The following is a 26,829-nucleotide window of genomic DNA, read 5'->3' as shown; positions in this document are numbered from 1 at the left end:
GACTAAAACATAGGGTGCTATGGGATAATAGATGAATAATATGGAATTCAAACTGAAATGCCAGTAAGAGCCTTAAGCTTTGGGGAAAAGCCTAGAGAAGGGATTCTGTCCTAACTGATACAGGGAGAGAAGGAAAGAGGTCAGTAAGTGAACTCAGATCATGGATAAATTGAAGAATTTGAACATTATCCTGAGGACCGCAACCACAAGAGTATTTTGATCTGGAAATGTCTGTAAGTATATTTGTATTTTAGAAAGATAACTTTGGTATTGATATGAAGAATTGGTTTGCTGGAGTTAAGAATGCAGGAGAATGATATGAGAAGTGATGAGAACTTGAACTAAGGCATTGTCTATGGATGGTGAGGAGGAGATAGTTTTAACAGATATTTAGGTAGTAGAAGTTAAAGAACCTGGTCACACATTAATGTGGCTGGGAGAAAGAGGGAGAAGTTTAGTAGGCATCCCAGGTTTCCTGGTTTCTGGCTTAGGTGACCCAGTTGGGTATGGATGTTAGCAAGATAAGGATCACAAGAAGAGGGTCAGACAGCATCTTTAGTTTTAGACGTGAGCTTAAGGTGGTTAAAAATATCAGGTATTTGATATCAAGCACTTGAGTCTAGATCTCCAGAAAGATTTCTGGGCCAAATATAGAAGCTCTCAAGTGTATTGATTCACTAGGAGGACCTGGCATATAGTCACTTGTGACTGTGATTTATTACAGTGAAAATATAGAAAGCAAAATCAACAAAGGGAAAAGGAGTAAAGTCTGGGGAAAACAAGACAAAAATTGAAGCTTTTGCCCTTTTCCAGTGGAGTCACATAGGACATGCTTCAACTCCTCTAGCAATGTGACATGATCAAAATGTTTCTACCTATAATGTTAGTTATTCTTAAGGTACATTTTGTTCTTATATATCTCAATATTTTCATTTCTAGAAAATAATAGCATACTTGGAAGAACTTTTTACATCAAGGATATTTTTGTTCTTATTTTTGAGGAATCGATGATTCTAGCTGATAAATAATGGACAGCTAATGCTTAAGTGATTGCTATTCCAACCTGTTGCTGCTAGCAGGTAAAAAAAAAAAAAGTAAGAAGATTAAGTTTAAAAAATTGAGTTTGTTTTCTTTTAGATATGCAGCACTTACCCTCCTGAAATAGTGATTCCTAAATCTGTTACATTGGGAACGGTGGTTGGAAGTTCGAAGTTCAGAAGTAAAGAACGTGTGCCTGTGCTCTCCTACCTCTACAAAGAGAACAATGTGAGTTGACCAAACTTCTCTGATGAAAACTAAACTTGGCTCTAGAAGACCTGGGTTTAAGTCACACTACTGTCACTTACTAGTTTTGTGACCTCAAACATATTACTTCTCTGACCTTTAGTACTTTTGAGGGGTTTTAAGTGGGTCACATCAGGAAAAATGTATTTGTACTTTGTAAATTTTAAAGTGCTATGCAGATGTTAAGTGGCATTTGTAGTACATTCATTTATTTCTTTCCTGCTCTGCCAGCTCCTGCTTGATGGCAAGTAACTGTTAAATGAATGGGAACAGTCATATGGAAGGATATTTGTAGACTGTTGCCTCTCACTATAACACAGATTTCCTTATTCTTCCTCACTATTTTTCATATAATTTAGGGTCTTATGGGAAAGCACTTGACTCCTCTGAGTCCCCTTCCATAAGAAGGGATAATAGCTCTTGCCTCTTGTGGTCTCTCTGAGAACTGGAATTAGGCAAATAGTTAAGTTCTCAGGTATTTAAGTGCTAAAGACTACAGTAATATAAGTGGTTGTCTGTGTCAAACTGTCGAAGTAAGCAGACTATATAACAACAACACCAAAATGTAATGCAGTTCATTAACTGATCATTATCAGATGTACCTGCTACATAACTGTGATGTTTTCATATTGAAATGGCTTTAAACAAACCAGTACTGTGATTTGGCATTAACTCCTAAAATGAGTGACTTCTGTTCTCTTAAGAAACTCTAGATCTTTGTTCTATCTTGAATTCTTAAGTGAGCCTCTGGTATATGGATGATATCACTGGGACTATAAAAAGTAAGAAAATTTAAGAAAAATACTAGCTTAATACATATTAAAAATATATAAAATTTTATTGAAACACTCAAGATGTGATTTTCTTGTAGTCTGGGTTTGTCAAGACAGGGTTGGGAATCTTAGCCATGTAGAAGAAAGAAAAGACTATCTGAGCAACAGTTTGTAGTAATACAGCCCACATGCTGGAGTGGGGAGGAAGACAGGAAGCTGAGCTCAATGTTACTGAAATCCTGGATTTCAGGGCTACATTTTTTTTTTTTTTAATTTCACTATCCTGGGTTGACTTATCCTCTTCTACTCGTTGAATATGGGAACAAGGAGGATTTTTGACCACCTGTAAATATGATCACTCAACTGACACATTTTTCTTTTCAGGCTGCCATTTGCCGCTGTAGCCAGCCTCTGTCTGGATTTTATACTCGTTGCATAGATGATGAGCTCCTGCTAGAGGCTATTCGCCAGACAAATCCAGGGAGCCAGTTCTTATATGTTGTAGACACAAGACCAAAGGTATCTATGTATCAAAACCCTCTCTAATACTTCTATTTTACTCATGCTGCAATGCCCCTCCCCATGTAGTGAGCTTTGCAGTGTTAACAGGAAAGTTGGATTTGTGCATATGGACTTGTTGTTGTTCAGTCCTTAAGTCATTTCTGACTCTTTGTGACCCCATGGACTGCAACACACCAAACTAACCTGTCCTTCACTATCTCCTGGAGGTTGCTCAAACTCATGTCCATTGAATCGATGATGCCATCCATCTATCTTACCCTCTGTCACTCCCTTCTCCTCCTGCCCTCAATCTTTCCCAGCATCAGGGTCTTTTCCAATAAGTCAGCTCTTTGCATCAGGTGGCCAAAGTATTAGAGCTTCAGCATCAATCCTTCCAATGAATATTCAGGGTTGATTTCCTTTAGGATTGACTGGTTTGATCTCCTTGCTGTCCAAGGGACTCTCAAGAGTGTTCTCCAGAAGCACAGTTCGAAAGTATCACTTCTTTGGTACTCAGCCTTCCTTATGGCCCAACTCTTACATCTACATGACTATTGGAAAACCATAGCATTGACTATATGGACTTTTGTCAACAAAGTGATGTCTCTGCTTTTTAACATGCCATCTAGGTTTGTGATAGCTTTTTTTCCAAGAAGCAAGTGTCTTTTAATTTCATGGCTGTAGTCACCATCCGCAATGATGTTGAAGCCCAAGAATAAAAAATCTGCCACTGTCTCCACTGTTTTACCATCTATTTGCAGTGAAGTTGATAGCTTATGGTGAATGATGTCAGATTCGTGATCTCTAAAGAAGATTTAGCTTTGGGCCCAGGGACCAGGCTTGATCAAGAGCTTTTGTGTAGCAGAGTTTTATTAAAATATATAAAGGGCCAAAGAAAGCTTCTGACATAGATTTCAGAAGGGAGATGGAGAGTATGCCCCTACCTAGTCTTAGCAAGGGAGCTATATACTTTTTAATTGGTTATTACAGCAAATCAAAAGAATCTCTCAAGTTTGTAAAGATCTTACTAGACCCATTCCCACAATTTTCATTCCCACAATTTACATTTTGAGATGACAGGATTAGAATTAACAATAGAAAGATTTTACCAGACCCATTCCCATAATATATATTTTAAGATAACAGGATTTGTCAGAAAGTTCTCAAGAAGGAGAAACTTGTCCTGAAGCAGGATACATTGTTGTTATATAATCCTTACTAAGACTAAGGAATGTAGAAAAAAAGTTTATCATTTCCTTCTCCTTGAGAATTCCAGACCCCTAAATTGCAAACACCGCTGGATCATGGAAAAAGCAAGAGAGTTCCAGAAAAACATCTATTTCTGCGTCATTGACTATGCCAAAGCCTTTGACTGTGTGGATCACAATAAACTGTGGAACATTCTGAAAGAGATGGGAATACCAGACCACCTGACCTGACTCTTGAGAAACCTTCATGCAGGTCAGGAAGCAGCAGTTAGAACTGGACACGGAACAACAGACTGGTTCCAAATTGGAAAAGGAGTACTTCAAGGCTGTATATTGTCACCCTGCTTATTTAACTTATATACAGAGTACATCATGAGGAACGCTGGGCTGGAAGAAGCACAAGCTGGAATCAAGATTGCTGGGAGAAATATCAATAACCTCAGATATGCAGATGACACCACCCTTATGGCAGAAAGTGAAGAGGAACTCAAAAGCCTCTTGATGAAAGTGAAAGAGGAGTGAAAATGTTGGCTTGAAGCTCAACATTCAGTAAACAAAGATCATGGCATCTGGTCCCATCAGTTCATGGGAAATAGATTGGGAAACAGTGGAAACAGTGTCAGACTTTATATTTTTGGGCTCCAAAATCACTGCAGATGCTGACTGCAGCCATGAAATTAAAAGATGCTTACTCCTTGGAAGGAAAGTTATGACCAACCTAGATAGTATATTGAAAAGCAGAGACATTACTTTGCCAACCAAGGTCCGTCTAGTCAAGGCTATGGTTTTTCCTGTGGTCATGTATGGATGTGAGAGTTGGACTGTGAAGAAAGCTGATCATCGAAGAATTGATGCTTTTGAACTGTGGTTCTGGAGAAGACTCTTGAGAGTCCCTTGGACTGCAAGGAGATCCAACCAGTCCATTCTAAAGGAGATCAATCCTGGGTGTTCATTGGAAGGACTGATGCAGAAGCTGAAACTCCAATACTTTGGCCACCTCATGCAACAAGTTGACTCACTGTAAAAGACTCTGATGCTGGGAGGGATTGGGAGCGGGAGGAGAAGGGGATGACAGAGAATGAGATGGCTGGATAGCATCACTGACTCGATGGACATGAGTTTGAGTGAATTCCGGGAGCTGGTGATGGACAGGGAAGCCTGGCGTGCTGTGATTCATGGGGTCGCAAAGAATCGGACACTACTGAGCGACTGAACTGAACTGATCCCCTCTTTGAGAGCCCCAGACCCCTTGCTCCTCTTTGGGGACCATGGCCTTCTTATCAACCTACCTAAAAATTAACTCTCTCATTCCCCCCTTTTCTTTTAGAAGAATAGTGTTGCCAAGGGAAAGGGGCATCATTTTCATTCCATAACTACTTCCTGCTTTTGAGGGGTGTCATCTCTAAATTGTGGAGGGAACATATTATCCTAAACTTCATACTTAGTGTCTCTGATCCAGGGGACCCAAGTAATAGTTGGAGGAGTCTGTGGCACTTGTAGAAGCCTGGACAACTATTTGTAACTTAAATGTTTTCAGACAGTTAGAAACAAATCCCATTATACAGTTACAGATGAAAGGCAAAATAGTCATTAAACCAAGTTAAAACATCAGTTCAGTTCAGTCACTCAGTCGTGTCCGAATCTTTGCGACCCCATGAATCACAGCACGCCAGGCCTCCCTGTCCATCACCAACTCCCGGAGTTCACTCAAACTCATGTCCATCGAGTCAGTGATGCCATCCAGCCATCTCATTCTCTGTCGTCCCCATCTCCTCCCGCTCCCAATCCCTCCTAGCATCAGTATCTTTTCCAGTGAGTCAACTCGTCGCATGAAGTGGCCAAAGTATTGGAGTTTCAGCTTTAGCATCAGTCCTTCCAATGAACACCCAGGATTGATCTCCTTTAGAATGGACTGGTTGGATCTCCTTGCAGTCCAAAGGACTCTCAAGAGTCTTCTCCAGCACCACAGTTCAAAAGCATCAATTTTTCGGCGCTCCGCTTTCTTCACAGTCCAACACTCACATCCATACATGACCACGAGAAAAACCATAGCCTTGACTAGATGGACCTTGGTTGTCAAAGTATGTCTCTGCTTTTTAATATGCTATCTAGGTTGGTCATAACTTTCCTTCCAAAGAGTAAGCATCTTTTAATTTCCTGGCTGCAATCAGCATCTGTCCATAGTTAAGGTACAATATGTTATCAGTCCATCTTAGGCTTGTTAGAGGTAATCATATCAAGAAGAAGCATCACATATGATTGTTGTTGGTAAAGGTATTTGCAGATTTGAAGAAAGTCCTTTCCTTGAATGAGAGAAACTAACCATGTTAAGCCTTCAATTGATGGGGAGGGGAGTTCTTCACAGACACAGCAGTTAGAAGGATTGTGGAGGCTGGGTCAGGGGTCACCTCCCGGAGTTCTTGTAGTGTCTCTTGAAAAGCTGAAAGCTGAGTCACATAGTTAATTCTAAGGCTTTAGGATCTTTGACAATATCTGTGTGCAAAGAAGTCTGTCATAGAGACAGTCCCTTCTTTGGGGGATAGTTCAAGCCCTCATTAAATGCTGGGCAATTTTCCCATAACCCAGAATCCAAATGTGACGATAGCCTGTAGTGTCCAAGAGGATTATCCTTTCAGTTGTCTTAAAGTCATAGATAGAGGTTGGTATAGTATAGGTTTAACTCTAGAAAGCATTCTTCATATCAATGACTGAAAAAATATTTGGCTCATTCAGGAATTTCAGCCAATAAAGTATAAGGATTAGGCACTTATTATTCATAAACCTTGAACTAGTCTCCATTTATCATTTGACATTTTCACACCCAAAATAGGAGTGTTGCATGGACTATTACAAGGAATTAATAGCCCCTGTTCCTTTAAATTTTCAATGATAGGTTTTAACTCTTTCTTAACCTCAGTCTTTAATGGATACTGCTTTTGATGTGGAAATAAGTGAGGGTCTTTGAGCTTGATAAGGAAAGGAACATTTTGTGCTCAACCCACAGTTTTTCCATCAGCCCACACTTTAGGATTTACATTTTCTTCAGTCAAAACAGCGGGTTCTGTATTAATGAAAACAGAGTCCTGGGCCTTGTTCAGTCTATCCCTCCCCAGATGGGGTGAGGGAGACTCTGGCAAGATCAGAAACTTGTGAGAAAACAGCAGAGTCCAGTTGCAGCTTAAAGTATGACTGAAATAATAGTGTTTGGCTCATCCTGACAGTCCCATTATAATAGTGGATTGGGAGAAAAGTGGACCAGGGGCTTCAGTGACCACTGAGAAAGTTGCCTCAGGGTCTAAAAGAAAATCGACTGGCCCACCACAGTTATTAATACCTGGGGTTCCTCACGTGTTATTAGGATGGGAACTTGTGTGGGGATCCCAAGGCACCTTCAGTCCTGATTGTCTTGAGAGTCTGACCCCTGGGACCTACACCTCGGAGGACAGCCTCTTCTCCAGTATGGCCCTTTGCAGACTGAACATGGAACTGGGGCAGCTTAGATGCCTGAGGGCAACTTCACATGAGATGCCCCTCCTTTCCACAGTAATAACAAGCCCATCCCTTTTCACCTGGATTCCTCTGGGCATTTTTCTCTTCAGGATGATTCATAGAAGTTTTCACAGCCATCACTAGAGCCTGGGCCTTTCCTTTGGTTCTTTTCTGTTGTTCTTTCTCCTCCTCATATTCTCTACTGTAATATGCTGTCTGAGCCAGCTGTAACAGTTTTACTAAAGACTTATTTGGTCCAAATGCCTGTTTTCATAACTTATGGTGGATATCTGGAGCTGACTAAGTGAGGAATCTATCTTTTAAGATCATTCCTCCTCTGCCCTTTGGGATCAGCATCAGTAAACTTAAAGAGAGCCTCTTGTAATCTGTCTAGGAATTTTACCATGAGTTTCCTTCTCCCCCTGTTCTATGTCAGCCAACTTAGCATAGTTTAAAGTCAGCATAGTTTCAAGTCTTAGTGAACGCTCACTTTAGTCCTTCAAGAATGCATCTGACAAAGTGGTTCTGTTATGAGAACTGCTTGGCTTCCAACAGGAAGGAGAGCTATTTCATGTTCCCTCTTTCCCTTGCCTTCAAGCCATTTATCTCTAAAAGTAGTAACTTCCCTAAAACCTAATTTTTGAGTCAGGGGTCAGTGTCTGTCCTGAGATAGGCATTACATCTTGCCAGGTAAGCTTATAAGGTAAAGTTAGTCCTGTAAAGGCTTCTTTGAAATTTTCTGGATCCTCTAGATAGTCCTGACTGCAATTGGTACCACTTGAATTTCTACTGAGACTGAGGCAACCCTTCCAAGAAGGGTGCCCTGACTCTCAGTCTGTTCAGTTGGGAGCCCCAGATACAGGGGCAAAGTAAGAGGACAGGAAGGTTTCACACCCAAATCTGTACCCTTAGGACACAAGTCTGGCATGTCTCACAGAGAGATGAAGAGCAACACATATGTCACTTGTACCCATTTCTCTTGTTCTCTACAGAACCGACTAATTGTAAAACAGTATTGTAATTGAGACCCTTCAACAGGCCAGTGTTCATTTCTTCCAAAGGATACCATGGCCATTCAGTATCACAGAAGAAGATCAGGAGTGTCTTTTTTTAAATTCTGGGGATCAAACTTGTCCCAGTTTTTTAAAATACATTTTAAAGGAGTGTTTCTGGAACTACTAGCTCCCATCTGTAAGAGAGAAAAAAGTGGCATCCACACTCTTGGCTTCTTTCCACTGGAAGTGTCCCTCCCTGCTCTAGATGGGGGTGTGGACAGAATTTCCACTGAAGCTTTCCTTCCCTGGTCAGACTGTCTGCCCTGTACCAACACAGGCATGGTACTCATCCCTCCTGGTTCTACCACCATGGTATGTTGGAAATGCACCAGGTGTAGACCTGATGGCATCACAAATTGATTTCTAGTTCCATACAACCAAGACCTTTGTTTGATTTACCCTTTTCCACTGATGCCACCTAGGGTGGAGCAGTGTAGCTTTCCTGGAATGTTTCCAAAGCTAGGACTGCTAGGGGAAGCATCTGTCTTCCATGTGCCTGTTCACATTTCTGAGTACAATCCTGACCACAGTAGATGCAGTGAGTTATCACTACATCAGTATATGTGATGGCAGAAGAGGTAGCGGAGGGTGGCCAGTGAGGAAAAAGTGACTTTTGTCCTCAAGTTACTAGGGTCAATCATTCCAGTTAATTTCCACAGACTCCTCAAAAGAAATATCTAAGGAGTTGCGACAGAAGCCAGTGGAGCACTTTCTCTGGTCTGCTAAAAGCTAGCACTACCAAAGCAAGAAGCCCATTGCAATTCCAATCAGACCAGATCCTGTTGGTCCCGATCTGTGGCCTCAAAAACCTCATGGTCACCAGCAATGCTTCCATCCACGTAGATCCGGGACACAGCCTTGACAGAGACTCACTTTCAGGTCATTGGCCCCTGAGGCAGGCAACGAAGAGTGCCCTCTAGCCTGAGAGACATTCCTGGAGCTAGAGTTCTGCCTTGCTCCCAAACGTAGTTTGGTAACTTTTGGCTCCTAGCAAGGCTAGGCGCTTCCTTACAGTAACTTTTGGCTCCTATCAAGGCTAGGTGCTTCCATACAGGGGGTTTAAGTAAAAGTTCACAGTACAGCATGGATCACAAGTCCCTTGGAAGTCTGTAATTCAGCATATTAGGTTCAGATGAGTTCAGTTCAGTCACTCAGTCGTGTCTGAATCTTTGCAACCCCAAGAATCGCAGCACGCCAGGCCTCCCTGTCCATCACCAATTTCTGGAGTCCACCCAAACTCATGTTCATTGAGTCGGTGATGCCAATCAACCATCTCATCCTCTGTGGTTCCCTTCTCCTCCTGCCCTCAATCTTTCCCAGCATCAGGGTCTTTTCTAATGAGTTAGCTCTTCGCATCAGGTGGGCAAAGTATTGGAGTTTCAGCTTCACCATCAGCCCTTCCAATGAACACCCAGGATTGATCTCTTTTAGGATGGACTGGATGGATCTCCTTGCAGTCCAAGGGACTCTCAAGAGTCTTCTCGAACACCACAGTTCAAAAGCATCAATGCGTCAGAGCTCAGATTTCTTTATACTCCAACTCTCATATACATACATGACCACAGGAAAAACCACAGCCTTGACTAGACGGACCTTTGCTGGCAAAGTAATGTCTCTGGTTTTTAATATGCTGTCTAGGTTGGTCATAACTTTCCTTCCAAGGAGTAAGTGTCTTTTAATTCCATGGCTGCAATCAGCATCTGCAGTGATTTTGGAGCCCAAAAAAGACTAGAGATCCCTTCAAGAAAATTAGAGATACCAAGGGAACATTTCATGCAAAGATGGGATCGATAAAGGACAGAAATGGTATGTACCTAACTCAGCAGTGGCCACAGGACTAGAAAAGGTCAGTCTTCATTCCAATCCCAAAGAAAGGCAGTGCCAAAGAATGTGCAAACTACCGCACAATTGCACTCATCTCACACGCTAGTAAAGTCATGCTCAAAATTCTTCAAGCCAGGCTTCAGCAATATGTGAACTGTGAACTTCCAGATGTTCAAGCTGGTTTTAGAAAGGGCAGAGGAACCAGAGATCAAATTGCCAACATCTGCTGGATCATGGAAAAAGCAAGAGAGTTCCAGAAAAACAGCTATTTCTGCTTCATTGACTATGCCAAAGCCTTGACTGTGTGGATCACAATAAACTGTGGAAAATTCTGAAAGAGATGGGAATACAAGACCACCTGACCTGATTCTTGAGAAACCTGTATGCAGGTCAGGAAGCAACAGTTAGAACTGGACATTGGACAACAGACTGGTTCCAAGAGTACGTCAAGGTTGTATATTGTCACCCTGCTTATTTAACTTATATGCAGAGTACATCATGAGGAACGCTGGGCTGGATGTAGCACAAGTGGGAATCAAGATTGCTGGGAGAAATATCAATAATCTCAGGTACGCAGATGACGCCACCCTTATGGCAGAAAGTAAAGAGGAACTCAAAAGCCTCTCGATGAAAATGAAATAGGAGAGTGAAAAAGTTGGCTTAAAGCTCAACATTCAGAAAACTAAGATCATGGCATCTGGTCCCATCACTTCATGGGAAATAGATGGAGAAACAGAGTTTTAATAACGTATAAAAAGGGGCAGAGAAAGCTTGTGACATAGACATCAGAAGGGGGACAGAGAGGGCACCCCTGGCTAGTCTTAGCAAGGGAGCTATATACTTTTTAATTGGTTATTGCAATAAGTCAAAAGAATGTCTCAAGATTATAAAGATCTTACTAGACCCGTTCCCACAATTTATATTTTAAGATGACAGGGTTAGAATTAACAATAGAAAGATTTTACCAGACCCACTCCCATACTATACATTTTAAGGTAACAGGACTATTCAGAATGTTCTCAAGAAGGAGAATCATGTCCTCAAGCAGGATACATTGTTGTTATATAATCCTTACTAAGACTAAGGAATGTAGAAAAAAAGTTTGTCCTTTCCTCCTACTTGAGAATTCCAGACCCCTATCTCTCCTTTGAGAGCCCCAGACCGCTTGCTCCTCTTCAGGGACCACAGACTTCTTATCAACCTATAGGAATTGACTCTCTCATTCCCCCCCCCTTCTTTTAGGAGAAATGTGTTGCCAAGGGAATGGGGCATCATTTTCTTTCTGTAACTACTTCCTGCTTTTGAGGGGTGTCATCTCTAAATTGTGGAGGCAGCATATTCTCCATTTGGAGAACCATTTGGAAACTCTTCTTATTATAGCCTTCACTGTCAAGCAAGACTGTGAGAAGGTACTTTGAACAACTTAGTCTTACCACTGCTTGTGAGTGTTGCAGAAAGTAGGATCCTCAGGTCAACCTAAACTCTCTGCATTAATTCCTTGACCTTCAGCATTTTGTCTGGCTCTAATAAGGGATTGTAAGGACTTCCCTGGTGGCTCAGATGGTAAAGCATCTGTCTACAATGAGGGAGATCTGGGTTCGACCCCTGGGTCGGAAAGATACCCTGGAGAAGGAAATGGCAACCCATTCCAGTACTATTGCTTGGAAAATCCCGTGGATGGTGGAGTCTGATAGTCTACAGTCCATGTGGTCGCAAAGAGTCAGAAACAACTGAGCAACTTCATTTTCACCTTTCACTTTCATGCATTGGAGAAGGAAATGGCAACCCACTCCAGTGTTCTTGCCTAGAGAATCCCAGGGGTGGCGGAGCCTGGTGGGCTGCCGTCTGTCGGGTCACACAGAGTCGTACATGACTGAAGCGCCTTAGCAGCAGCAGCAGGCAAGTAAAGGACTAATTTGTTATTCTTGTTCAGATGCTAAGTCGTTTCCAACTCTTTGTGACCCCATGAACTGCAGTACGCCAGGCTTCTCTGTTGATCACTATCTCCCTGAGTGTACTCAAACTCATGTCGAGTCAGTGATGCCATCCAACCATCTCATCCTTTGTACCCCCTTCTCTTCTTGCCCTCATTTTTCCCAGCATAAGGGTCTTTTCCAGTAAGTCAGCTCTTTGAATCAGATGGCCAAAATATTGGAACTTCAGCTTCAGCATCAGTCCTTCCACTGAATATTCAGGGTTGATTTCCTTTAGATTGACTGTTTTGATCTCCTTGCTGTCCAAAGGACTCTCAAGAGTCTTCTCCAACACCACAGTTTGAATGTGTCAATTCTGTGGCAGTCACCCTTCTTAATGGTTCTACTCTCATATCCATATATGACTACTGGCAAAACCATAGCTTTGACTATATATGGAACTTTGTCAGCAAAGTGATATCTCTATTTTAATACACTGTTTAGGTTTTTTATAGCCATTCTTCCAAGGAGCAAGTGTCCCTTAATTTCACATTGATTATTTGTCCACGTTGATTTTGGAGCCAAAGAAAATAAGTCTGTCAGTGTTTCCATTGTTTCCCATCTATTTGCCGTGAAGTGATGCCATGATCTTCATTTTTTGAATGTTGAGTTTTAAGCCAACTTTTTTACTCTCCTCTTTCATTTCATCAAGAGGCTCTTTAGTTTCCCTTCACTTTCTGCCATTAAAGTAGTATCATCTGAGCATCTGAGGTTGTTATTTTTCCCCACAATCTTGATTCCAACTTGTGCTTCACCCACCTAGGCATTTTTCATGATATACTCTGCATGTAAGTTAAATAAGCAGTGGGTGACAATATACAGCCTTGAAATACTCCTTTCCCAACTTGGAGCCAGTCCATTGTTCCATGTCCGGTTCTAACTATTGCTTCTTCACCTGCATACAGGTTTCTCAGGAGGCAGGTAAGGTGATTTGGTATTCCCATCTCTGTAAGAATATTCCACAAATTGTTGTGATCCACACAAATACTTTAACATAGTCAATGAAGCATAAGCAGATGTGATTTTTTTGGAATTGCCTTGGTTTTTCTATGATCCAGCCTGTGTTGGCAATTTGATCCCTCATTCCTCTGCCTTTTCTAAATTCAGCTTGTACATCTGAAAGTTCTCAGTTCACGTTTTCCATAGCCTAGTTTGAAGGATTTTGAACATAATCTTGTTGGCATGTGAAATGAGTGCAGTTGTGCAGTTATTTGAACATTCTTTAGCATTGCCTTTCTTTGGGATTGTAATGAAAACTGACCTTTCCCAGTCCTGTAACCACTGCTGACTTTTACAAATTTGCTGGCCTGAAGAGTACAGCACTTTATTAGCATCATTTTTTTAAGATTTGAAATAGATCAGCCTGAATTCCATCACCTCCATTAGCTATGTTCATAGTAATGCTTCTTAAAGTCCACTTGACTTCACACTCCAGAATGTCTGGCTCTAGGTGAGTGACCACACCATCGTGGTTAACTTGGTTATTAAGAACTTTTCTGTACAGTTCTTCTGTGTATTCTTGCCACCTTTTCTTACTCTCTTCTGCTTCTGTTAGGTCCTTGTCGTTTTTGTCCTTTATTGTGCCTATCTTTGTATGAAAAGTTCCCTTCTCCATTTTTTTTTAAGAGATCTGTAGTCTTTCCCATTCTATTGTTTTACTCTTATTTATTTGCATTAGTCACTTAAGAAGGCTTTCTTATCTCTCCTTGCTATTCTCTGAAACTCTGCATTCAGTTTGGTATATCTTTCTCTTTCTCCATTGCCTTTTGTTTCTCTTCTTTTCTCAGCTATTTGTAAGACCGCCTCAGACAACTTTGCCTTCTTAAATTTCTTTTTCTTGGGGGTGATTTTGGGTCATCACCTTCTATACAGTGTTATGAATCTCTGTCCACAGTTCTTCAGGCACTCTGTCTACCAGATCTAGTCCCTTGAATCTCTTTATCACCTACACCTTATAAATTTAAGGGATTTGATTTAGGTCATATCTGAATGGCCTCGTGTTTTTCCCTACTTGCTTCAATTTGAGCCTGAATTTTGCAATAAGAAGCTGATGATCTGAGCCACAGTCAATTCCAGATCTCTCTCTCTTTTTTTTTCTGACTGTATTGAGCTTTTCCATCTTTGGCTGCAAAGAATATAATCAATCTGATTTCTGTACAGACCATCTGGTAATGCCCATGTGTAAAATCTTCTCTTGTGTTGTTGGAAGAGTGTGTCTGCTATGATCAGTGCAGTCTCTTGGCAAAGCTCTTTGCCTTGCTTTGCTTTTGCCTTTGTCTTGCTTCATCTTGTACTCCAAGGCCAAACTTGCCTGTTATTCCCGGTATCTCTTGACTTTCTACTTTTGCATTCCAGTCCCCTACGATGAAAAGGACATATTTTCTGGTGTTAGTTCTAGGAGTACTTGTAGGTCTTCATGGAGTCATTCAACTTCAGCTTCTTCAGCATTAGAGGGTAAGGCATAGACTTGGATTATTGTGATGTTGAATGGTTTGCCTTGGAAACTATCCAAAGTCATTCTGTCATTTTTGAGATTTCAACCAAGTACTGTATTTCAGACTCTTTTGTTGACTATGTGGGCTACTCCATTCCTTCTATGGAACTCTTTCCCACAGTAATAGATATAATGGTCGTCTGAATTAAATTCTCTGATTTCCGCCCATTTTAGTTCACTGATTCCTAAAACATCGATGGTAACTTTTGCCATTTCATGTTTGGCCACATCCAGTTTACCTTGTTTCATAGACCTAACATTCCAAGTTCCTTTGCAATATTGTTCTTTACAGCATCTGACTTTATTTTTACCACCAGATACAACCATAACTGGACATCATTTCCGCTTTGGCTCACCCTCTTCATTCTTTCTGTAGCTATATCTCTGCTCTACCCCAATATAATACTGGGCACCTACTGACCTGAGGGGTTCCTCTTTCAGTGTCATATCTTTTTGCCTTCTCATACTGTCCATGGGGTTCTCAAGGCAAGAATACTAAGTAGTTTGCCATTCCATTCTCAAGTGGACCATATTTTGTTACCCCTAACTGGCCAGAACATGCCCTTCAGTCACTCAGCATAGCTTTATGACATGCCTGGTGCCCAGGCTTTCCTACTGCTGCTTCTCGTTGAGCAAGTTTGAACCTTCACTGGCTGTTGGCTTTCAGTCAAGGACAGATTCTCATCTTATGTACATTTAAGATTTGTGTTTCCATATTAATTTTCTGTTTTCATGATCTGCCCATTGGTGTGAGTGGGGTTTTTAAGTCTCCTACTATTACTGTGTTACTGTCAGCTTCTCCTTTTCTATTTGTTAGTGTTTTTCTTATGTATTGAGATGTTCCTATGTTGGGTGCATAGATATTTATAATTGTTATGTCTTCCTCTTGGATTGATCCCCTGATCATTTTGTAGTGTCCTTCCTTATCTCTTGTAATATTCTTTATTTTAACGTTTATTTTGTCTAATATAAGGATTGTTTCTCCAGCTTTCTTTTGCTTTCCAATTGCATGGAATATAGTTTTCCATCCTCTCACTTTCAGTCTATATGTGTGTCTTTAGATATGAATTGGATGTCTTGTAGACAGCATGTATATGGGTCTTATTTTTGTATCCATTCATCCAATCTGTGTCTTTTGGTTGGGGTATTTAATCCGTTTGCATTTAAAGTAATTATTGATATCTATGTTCCTATTGCCATTTTCTTAATTTTGGGGGTTGATTTTGTAGATCTTTTTCTTCTCTTGTATTTCTTGAATATATAAGTCCCTTTAACATTTGTTGTAAAGTTGGTTTGGTGGTATTGAATTCTCTTAACTTTTGCTTGTCTGAAAACCTTTTGATTTCTCCATCAATTCTGATTGAGATCCATGCTGGGTAGAGTAATCTTGGTTGTAGATTTTTGCTTTCAGTGCTTTAGTTATATCCTGCCATTCCCTTCCTGCAGAGTTTGTGCTGAAAGAGCAACTGTTGAACGTATGATATTTCCCTTGTATGTTACTTGTTACTGTTCCCTTGCTGCTTTTAGTATTTTTTCTTTGTGTTTAATCTTTTTTAGTTTTATTAGTATGTGTCTTGGTGTGTTTCTCCTTGGGTTTATCCTTCATAGGCTCTTTGAACCTCTTGGACTTGGTTGACTATTTCCTTTTCCACATGTACTCCAATGTTCATTGCAGCACTGTTTATAATAGCCAGGGCATGGAAACAACCTAGATGTCCATCTGCAGACGAATGGATAAGAAAGCTTTGGTACATATACACAATGGAGTATTACTCAGCCATTAAAAAGAATGCATTTGAATCAGTTCTAATGAGGTGGATGAAGCTAGAGCCTATTATACAGAGTGAAATAAGCCAGAAAGAAAAACACCAATACAACATGCTTGGGAAATTTTCAACTATAATCTCTTCAAAAATTTTCACATACGCTTTCTTTTTCTCTTCTTCTTCTGGGACCTCTATAATTTGAATGTTGGTGTGTCTGATATTTTCCCAGAATTCTCTGAGACTATCCTCAGTTATTTTCATTATTTTTACTTTATTCTTCTCTTCAGAAGTTATTTTCACCATTTTATCTTCCAGCTTACTGATTCGTTCTTCTGCTTCAGCTGTTCTGCTATTGATGCCTTCTAGAGTATTTTTATTTTCAGTAATAGTTTTTTGTCTCTGTTTTTTTTTTAAATTATTTAATTCTTCTAGGTCTCTGTTAATTGATTCTTTCATTTTCTGCATTCTGTTTTCAAGGTTTTTGATCATCTTTTCTATCATTATTCTGAATTCTTTTTCAGGTAGTTTGCCGATTTCCTCTTCACTGATTTGGACTCCTGTGTTTCTAGTTTGTTCCTTCATTTGTGCAATGTTTCTCTGCCTTTTCATTATTTTTTTAAACTTAATGAGTTTGAGGTCTCCTTTTCCCAGGCTTCAAGGCTGAATTCTTTCCTCCTTTTGGTTTCTGCACCTCTAAGTTTGGTGCAGTGGTTTGTGTAAGCTTCATATAGGGTGAGATTTAGGCTGAATTTTTTTGTTTGTTTTTACTCTCATGGGAAAGACTGAGTGAGGTGGTAATCCTGTCTGTTGATGACTGGGTTTGTATTTTTGTTTTATTTGTTGTTTAGATGAGGCATCCTACAGGTGGTTGGGTGATGACTGGTCTTGTATTCAAGTGGTTTCCTTTGTGGGAATTCTCACTGTTTGATATTAGTTATATGGTAGTCTAGGATCTTGGAGTCAGTGTTCCCACTCCAAAGATTCAGGGCTTGATCTCTGGTCAGGAACAAAGATTCCACAAGTATGTGTTATGGAATATACACACGTACATAGAAATCACTGCAGATGGTGATTGCAGCCATGAAATTAAAAGACACTTACTCCTTGGAAGGAAAGTTATGACCAACCTAGACAGCATATTAGAAAGCAGAGACATTACTTTGCCAACAAATGTCTATCTAGTCAAGGCTATGGTTTTTCCAGTGGGCATGTATGGATGTGAGAGTTGGACTATAAAGAAAGCTGAGCTCTAAAGAATTGATGCTTTTGAACTGTGGTGTTGGAGAAGACTCTTGAGAGTCCCTTGGACTGCAAGGAGATCCAACCAGTCCATCTTAAAGGAGATTAGTCCTGGGTTTTCATTGGAAGGACTGATGGTGAAGCTGAAACTCCAATACTTTGGCCACCTGATGCGAAGAGCTGACTCATTGGAAAAGTCCCTGATGCTGGGAAAGATTGAGGGCAGGAGAAGGGGACAAGAAAGGATGAGATGGTTGGATGGCAACACCAACTTGATGGACATGGGTTTGGGTGGACTCCGGGAGTTGGTGATGGACAAGGAGTCCTGGTGTGCTGCGGTTCATGGGGTTGCAAAGAGTCAGACACGACTGAGTGACTGAACTGAACTGAACATGTACATCCATAAGCAAAATCAAAACAGTCCAACAAAATAAGGTACAATAGATTGACCTAGCAAACAAAGGAAACCAAAAATTATATCTACCTGTTAAGAACAAGACTAACTAAAGCACAAACTGGAAAACAAAACTAAAGCAATGTGCCAAGTGAGGTATAAAGCAATGAAAACAAAACTAACAAATATGTTGAGAGGAAAGGAAAGAAAGAAAAAAAGGAAAGAATAAATATTTAAAGCTAAATAGAGGCAGATAAAGAAGATTTATGTAAATTAAATTCTAACTGCAAGGGGAAGAGAACAGTAGGAAAAGCATACAAAGGAATAAGTGTAGAAAAAATAATAGTAGGGTTAAAAAATTAAAATTAAAAAAGGAGAAAAGAAAAAAGGTATCAAAAAGGAAGAGGAAAAGAATAAAGAAAAAAAAAAAAGAAAATTCCACGGAAGTACAAAAGCCCAAAAGCTTAATTAGCTTTCATAGTTTCAATAAAATCAACAACTACAACAGAAGGGGGAAAAAAGGAAATGGAAAAGAAAATCCAAGGTTAACAATAGAAAAAGTCAAAACATAAGCATAAAAATGTTTTTCTTTAGTCACTGCTGTCAGGATCCTTTCCCATGCTGGGAGTCACAGTCTACCTCACCTCCCGAGGATGCCCTCCAACACTGTGCTGGTCTCTGGACCTGCTGTGGGGGCACCTCAGATTCTAATCTGGTCCTTCACCTGTGTGATCTTGCCTCCAATGTCCACAGCTCTGAGAACTAGTGCATTTTGTTTTGTGGGAGCCCTCAATGTCCTTTTATATATTCCACAGAAAGTTTGCCGAGTTGATCATGGGGATTTAATCTGCAACTTGGACGGTTGGTGAGAAGGTATTAGTTCTTCCTCAGCCACACTGCCCCTGGGTTTCTATTTCCACCTCTGCATGTGGGTCATCCACTGAGGTTTGCTCCTGAGGCTGTCCTGGAGGACTTGTGTCTGCCCCAGTGAGGGCCAGGTGTGCAGGTGTTGTAGCTCCTTGGGTCGCAGTGATTCTTGCAGCACCAGGTACTCAGGGGAGTTAGCGGCTAGGGCAGCAGGAAATACAGTGCTCTAGAAGGGTAAGGTAACCAGTATTGGCCAGTACACTCCAGTATTCTTGCTTGAAGAACCCCCTGACAGAGAAACCTGGCAGGCCACAGCCCACAGGGTTGCAAAGAGTTGGACACAACTGAAGCAACCCTGCGTGCCTGGATGCAAGACATTTTTTTTTTTTGCCTGTGGCAGCTCTACCCCAGTGAGGGCTGAGTGTGAAGGTGGCACAGCTGTTTAGGTCTCCAGGATCCTGGCGGCGCCAAGTGTGCAGGGACACGGACTGCCTCAGCTGGTGGAGTTACGGCCCTATCAGAGTCTTTTTTTGAGCCTCTGGTAGCTGTTGATCAGAAAGCCTCTTTGGCTAGTCTTTCTCTGTATCTCTGTCTATTCAGGCACTTAGAGGGCTCCCTTGCCTAGGGTCCTTCTCTGTTGTTCGGTGCATCCACCCCCTACATGTGACTCAGCAGAATTGCCTTGCTTCCGTGGCTGCCTGGCTTTCCTCCACAGGCATTTCCCACCACAATCTCTTCCCTCATGTCCCCTCAGTCTGTCTCTCTGCAGTCAACAGCAGCCCTCGCCCTAGGATTGCTCTATAATCCCTAACGTCCAGTTCCCAGCTGCTGCACCTTCTAGGGTACCTGTGTCCCTGTTCAAGGTATGCATGGCTGCAGCAAGGACTATCTGATTTTGATTCCACTGAGGCTGCCACAGATCAGTTGTTTCACTCGCAGCCTTAAATGTTTCTCCTCCAACTCAGACAATTACCCTGTTGTGGAGATCAGACCCCTGCTTCAGTTCCCCCACCTGCCAAGTACAGGTCCAGTCCTAGTAACACTCCGGTCTTTCCCCCTAGTTCCTTCATATTGCCGAGTTTTGCTGGTTCTATATATTCTTTTCTGCTGATCAGGAACTTCTGTCCATTCTCAGCTGGTGTTCTCCATGCATTTTTGTATCTGAAGGTGTATTCCTGATGCATCTGTGGAGAGAGATGTACTCCACATCCACTTACTCCTCCGCCATCTTTCAGGTTCCCTTTTCTTAAAGTCTTTTCTTTCCACACACAGCCACAGAACAAAATAATTTTGCTTATAATTTGATATGTGGAATGTGGCTGACTAGGCGGTTTCATTGCTAACTAGTGATTGCTAAGTCAGTGATTTAGATTGAAACCTAAGCCAGGGGTTGTGACTGCAGAGTTGAGCATGTGCTTGAAACCACACTGGCTTTAGAAAGATGTTTGTCCATTTTTTGCAATCTCTCTGACTGACTGGGCTCAGTAGAGAGAGTAATTTTTGTTTTTGTTCATGTACCATCCTTAGAGAACAAAATGAAGCAGGGGATGGGTTAACTGAATTTTGCAAAGAGGATGGACTGATCATAGCAAGCATCCTTTTCCAGCAATGTAAGAGATGACTTTACACATGGACATAACCAAATGGTCAATACTATAATCAAATTGATTACATTCTTTGTAGCTGAAGATGGAGAAGCTGTGTACAGTTAGCAAAAACAAGTACTGGAGCGGACTGTGGCTCAAATCATCAGCTTCTCATAGCAAAATTCAGGCTTAAATTAATGAAAGCATGGAAAACCACTAGACCAGCCAGGCGTGACTTAAATCACATCCCCTATGACTATGGAGTGGAGGTGATGAATAGATTCAAGGGATTAGATCTAGTAAACAGTGTGCCTGAAGAACTATGGACAGAGATCTGTAATACTGTACAGGAGGCAGTGATCAAAACTTCCCCAAAGAAAAAGAAAAGCAAGAAGGCAAAGTGGTTATCTGAGGAGGCTTTATGAATAGCTGAAGAAAGAAGAGAAGTGAAAAGCAAGGGAGAAAGGGAAAGGTACATCCAACTAAACGCAGAGTTCCAAAGAATAACAAGGAGAGAAAAGAAGGTATTCTTCAATGAACAATAAATAAAAGTAGAGGAAAACTACAGGAGGGGAAAGACTAGAGATTTCTTCAGGAGTATTAGAAATGTCAATGGAACATTTTGCCCCAAAGATGGCCACAATAAAGGACAGAAAGTGTATAGACCTATAGTAGAAGCAGAAGAGATCAAAAACACTCCCCCCCCCATTTGAAATAAGGTGGAATGATTGGAGAGAATGGAATTGTAGCATGTATATTATCATAAGTGACCAGTCCAGGTTCGACGCATAAATTTTCCTCTGTTCATTTCTTTGCATTTGTGCTTTTTTAATAAAATTCTTTTTTAGATATAAAAAAAAAATGAAATAATGGGGCCGGATGCCATGATCTTAGTTTTTTTTTTTTTTTTAATATTTAGTTTTAAAGTGACTCTTTCACTCTTCTCATTTACCCTCATCACGAGGCTCTTTAGTTTCTCTTTTCTTTCTTCCATTAGAGTGATGTCATCCACATATCTGAGGTTGTTGATGTTTCCCTCGCCTATCTTGATTCCAGCTTGTAACTCATCTAGCTTGGCGTTTCTCATGATGTGCCCAGCATACAGGTTAAACTAACAGGGTGCCAGCAGACAGCCCTATTGAACTCCCATTTAAGTCTTGAACCAATCAGTTGTTCCATACAGGGTTCTAACTGTTGCTTCTTGCCCCACATACAGATTTCTCGGGAGACAGGTAAGATGGTCTGGTATGCTTTAAGAGCTTTCTACAGTTTGTTACGATCCAAACAGTCAAAGGCTTTAGCATAGTCAATGAAACAGAAGTAGATGTTTCTCTGGAATTCTGTTGCCTTCTCTATGATCCAGTGAATGTTGGCAGTTTAATCTCTGGTTCCTCTGCCTTTTCTAAACCCAACCTGGACAGCTGGAAGTTCTTGGTTCACATAATGCTGAAGCCTAGCATGCAAGATTTTAAGCATGACCTTATTAGAATGGGAGATGAGTGCAATTGTCTGATGGTTTGAAAATTCTTTAGGACTACCTTTCTTGGGAATTAGGATGAGGATTGACCTTTTCCAGTCCTGTGGCCACTGCTAGGTCTTCCATATCTGCTGACATATTGAATGCAAAACCTCTATGGCGTCATTCTTTACGGTTTTGAATAGCCCTGTTAGAATTCCATCAAATCCACTAGCTTTATTAACAGCAGTGCTTCCTGAGGCCCGTTTGACTTCATGTGAACTCCAGAATGTCTGGCTCTGGGTGACTGATCACAAAATCATAGAAATCTGGTTCATTAAGATCTTTTTTGTACAGTTCTTCTGTGTATTCTTTCCATCTCTTCTTGATCACTTCAGCATCTACTTGTTCTCTACCGTTTCTGTCCTTTATTGTGCCCATCTTTGGGCAAAATATTCCCTTGATATTTCCTGAAAGGATCTCTAGTCTTTCCTCTTCTGTTATTTTCCTCTGTTTTTATGTATTGTTCATTGAAAAAGGTTTTCTTGACTCTCCTTGCTATTCTTTGGAACTCTGTGTTTAGTTGGATGTGCCTTTCCCTTTCTCCCTTGCTTTTCACTTCTCTTCTTCTTCAGTTATTTGTAAAGCCTCCTCAGATAACCACTTTGCCTTCTTGCTTATTCACTGCCTCCTGTACAGTATTACAGACCTCTGTCCATAGTTCTTCAGGCACACTGTTTACTAGATCTAATCCCTTGAATCTATTCATCACCTCCACTCCATAGTCATAGGGGATGTGATTTAAGTTGTACCTGGCTGGCCTATTGCTTTCCCCCTCTTTCTTTAATTTAGGCCTGAATTTTGCTGTGAGAAGCTGATGATCTAAGCCACAGTCAGCTCCAGTACTTGTTTTTTCTGGCTGTGTACAGCTTTTCCATCTTCAGCTACAAAGAATATAATCAATTTGATTTCAGTGTTGACCATTTTGGTTATGTCCCTGTGTAAAGTCGTCTCTTGTGTTGTTGATAGAGGGTGTTTGCTATGACCAGTGCATTCTCTTTTCATAATTCAGTTAGTTTTGCCATGCTTCATTTTGTTATCCAAGGCCAAACTTGCCTGTTACTTCAGGCATCTCTTGACTTCCTACTTTTGGATTCCAATCCCCAGTAATGAATAAAGCATCTTTTTTTTTTTTTGGTGTTAGTTCTAGGAGGTCTTCTAGGTCTTCATAGAACTGTTCAACTTAAGCTTCTTCAGCATCGGTGGTAGGGGCATAGACTTGAATTACTGTGATGTTGAATGACTTGTCTTGGAAACAAACTGAGATCATTCTGTCATTTTTGAGGTTGCCCCTGAGTACTGCATTTCAGACTCTTTTGTTGATTTTGAGGGCTACTCCATTTCTTCTATGGGATTCTTGCTTATATTAATAGATACAGTGTTCATCTGAGTTAAATTTGCCCATTCCTGAACATTTTAGTTCACTGATTCCTAAGATATTGATGTCCATTACTTCATGGCAGGCAGAAGAGGAAAAGGTGGAAACAGTGACAAGTTTCCTTTCTTGGGGTCTAAAATCCCTGTGGATGGTCACCGCAGCCATGAAATCAGAAGACGATTGCTTCTTGGCAGGAAGGTGATGACAAACCTAGACAGTGTGTTAAAAGACAGAGACCTCACTCTGTCAACAAACGTCAGTATAGTCAAGGCTATGATCTTCCGAGTGGTCAGGTACAGTTGTGAGAGCTAGACCCTAAAGAAGACAGAGTGCCAAAGAATTGATGCCTCCGAACTGTGGTGCTGAAGAAGACTCCTGAGAGTCTCTTGGCCAGCAAGGTGATCAAACCAGTCAATCTTGATGGAAATCAACCCTGAATACTCATTGGAAAGACTGATACTGAAGCTTAAGCTCCAGTATTTTGATCACCTGATGCAAGCAGCCGACTCATTGGAAAAGTTCCTGACTCTGGGAAGGATTGAAAGCAGAAGGATAAGAGGGCATCAGAGGATGAGATGACTGGATGGCATCACTGATGCAATGGACATGAACTTGGGCAAACTCTGGGAGATAGTGGGGAATAGGGAGGCCTAGCATAGCAAAGAGTGGGACACGACTGGGCAACTGAACAACAACAACCATCCTTCAGTTTCTCAGAAGTTTGCTGTCTTGCTTCAACTAAAACTGCATTCGACATTCAGGGATCAGAAGAGTTTAGTCAAATCTGTGTCTTTCACCATTGTTAATCTTAAAATGGTAAAGAGAAGTACCAAGCTTTTTGAAAAACTAAAGAATTGGTGTCCTTTGTCCAAATGAAATATCAAAAAGTCCCTCTTTTTTTAAAGTGTATTTCATTTATTTATTTTGCTGTACCAAGTCTTAGTTGTGGCATGTGGGACCTTCGACCTTTGTTGATGCATGTGGAATCTTTAGTGTGTGTGTATATTCAGTCATGTCCGACTCTTTCTGACCCCCTGGACTGTAGCCTGTCAAGCTCCTCAGTCCATAGGATTGTCCAGGCAAGAATACTGAAGTGGGTTGCCATTTCCTTCTCCAGGAATCTTTAGTTGTGGCATGCAAATTATTAGTTGTGGCATGTGGAATCTAGTTCCTTTACCTGGGATTGAATCTGGGCCCCCTGCTTTGGGAGCATGGAGTCTTAGCCACTGGAACACCAGGGGAGTTCCTCAAAAGTCCTTTTTAATAGATCCATTTTTCCTCTCTCAGAGGACATACGAATATCTAGCAATACTCCTCTTCTGGATGGCTAGATCTATACTTTTATTAGAAACTGTATTATAGTGACAAAGTCGCATCTTTACGAGTTGATCAAATCTGGTTTCAGACCTTGCCTTCAGCTTTTATCCATATGATTCTGGTTGAAATTGGTTCACCTCTCTGAACTCATCTTCTTATGGGAATAATAAAATTATCTATCTTTAGTGGCTCTTGTTGAGGATTAAATGAGATAATATATGTGAAGGATCTAGCACAGGATCTAGTATACACATACTAGGGGCTCAGCAAATATTGTATATTCTTTCCTACTTGAACATTAGTTTGCTTATATGTAGCAGTTTCTCAGATATGCCAGACCTGTTACCAGAGAGTGTGTAGTGGTATGATGTAGCTAGCGTATGTAGTAGCTGGCCTTTCTGCTGCTGCCCAAACTTGGGTAGGGACTGCTATAATTATTGTTTAATTTGTGGATGCATCCATCAATCATAATAAACTTTCTTGTTACTAGGTGGTTGTTGCTTACACCTCCTGAGGTGTCCCTTTGATGTTTGTCATTAATTTAATGAAAGCTCAGTGACATTGTATGATAAATCAGAATTATCATCATTTTTCCCTTTAACAAATATCTTGCATTCTAAGTAGAATATGTTGTAGATTTTTTTCTGCATGTGTTACTGTGAATAGGTTGTGTTTATGAGGTTTCAATGGCATGCTTAAATTTTTATTACTACAGAAACTACACCCTATTCATATACATGCTCCTCCTACCTTCTGAAATGTACAGTAATGGGAGATTAGAAAATAGGCCCAGACAACATTAGTAAGATGGTCATCATCATAGAAGGTATTTTGGCTGCTTTCTAGTTTTTTGATTAATGCCTCCTCTCTGCAAGTCTCATTTACTCACTATCCCACCCAACATTCTTCATATGACCTACAAGTGTTCTGATTATAACAGCTGAATGTAGTGTTAAAATGGCCCTTGGTAGCTCCATTTCAGTTTTATCAATGAGTGAAAGTCATGCATCTCATGAAGTCACGTTTTAGACATTTTCCTACAGTAGTTCTTTATAGTTAACTGACCCTGAAGTTCTTAGACTTCTTTCTAGAGCTTCTCAGTTATGAATACTTTTGAACTTCTCAATTATAAAGATTTTTTTTCTCAATATAAAGCCCTTTCAGGTGAGAAGACATTTGTTTGTTATAGGAAATTCAAAATTATTATTTTAGTACTTCAGATCAGACATCCTCATAGCTGCCATATCCTTCAATCAATCTCTTAAGCTGGGTTTTAATAATAAAATAAAAATACTAAATCTCCTTATCTTTCCCTGTACTATTCTGTTAATTAAAATACCTTATCTAAATGCCAATGAAATTCTCTTCATTCCAGAATGTGCTGTTTCTGATCTGACTTCTTTTTAAATGGGTAAGATTTAAAACTGTTTAGAATGAAGCATTGAGATTGACAAACCATATTCTTTCATCATTTGCTCTGTTCTCTTATGTTCTCAATATTGCAGTTAAATGCCTTGGCCAACCGAGCAGCTGGGAAGGGGTATGAAAATGAAGACAACTATGCCAACATTCGCTTTAGGTTCATGAGCATTGAGAACATCCATGTGATGCGGAGCAGCCTGCAGAAACTCTTGGAAGGTACAGGGATTTCGCCTGGGCTAGGACAGGCTAAACGGATCGCATAATTATGTAAGCAAAAAGTATGTCTGATTTTGGGGTAAAATATAAAAGCAACCAGGAGAGCAGAATCAATAGGTGATAAGATTTTTGACTATATTATGAATCCAGTTTGCACAGATAGTACTGAATTATAGCAGTGTTGGTCTGACAAAGGAACTACAGTGTTTAGTTTCATAACTCTGTGGAGTCCATCTGGGTTTAGTTGCTATGGAAATAATGTATCTGTATAAAATTATAGAGACTGCTATGTAGAGGTGGGTAGATCAACACAAATATAAGTGAATTTGGGATTTATTTTATCTTCCTCATTTAATCTGCTATAAAGAGTCAGTCCAGTTTCATCACTGTGCTGATAAAGGGGGTGAATTTAGACTTCAAAGGAATAAAGCTGCTATCAAGTAATTTGGGTCATCTGTCATAGCTGCAAAATAATTGGGATCAGAATGGGGGCAAGGTGAGATCAGGGCCTTACAGGACTCTTGAGT

General features: G+C 40.6%; 1 protein-coding gene across 1 annotated transcript in view; it reads left to right on the top strand.

Moving 5' to 3' along the window:
* MTMR8 (myotubularin related protein 8) overlaps positions 1-26,829 on the top strand; it is a 194,575-nt gene that overhangs the window by 75,684 nt on the left and 92,062 nt on the right. Inside the window, 3 exon segments of the mRNA XM_055393229.2 lie at positions 1,138-1,266; positions 2,442-2,576; positions 26,170-26,302. Of these exon segments, the coding sequence (XP_055249204.2) occupies positions 1,138-1,266; positions 2,442-2,576; positions 26,170-26,302 (397 nt within the window).

Source organism: Moschus berezovskii, chromosome X, assembly GCF_049115385.1.
Source record: "Moschus berezovskii isolate FMDL1 chromosome X, NW_MosBer_1.0, whole genome shotgun sequence".
NCBI lineage: Eukaryota > Metazoa > Chordata > Mammalia > Artiodactyla > Moschidae > Moschus > Moschus berezovskii.
Note: the sequence above shows the minus strand (reverse complement) of the source record. Positions and strands in the feature narration are given on the sequence as shown.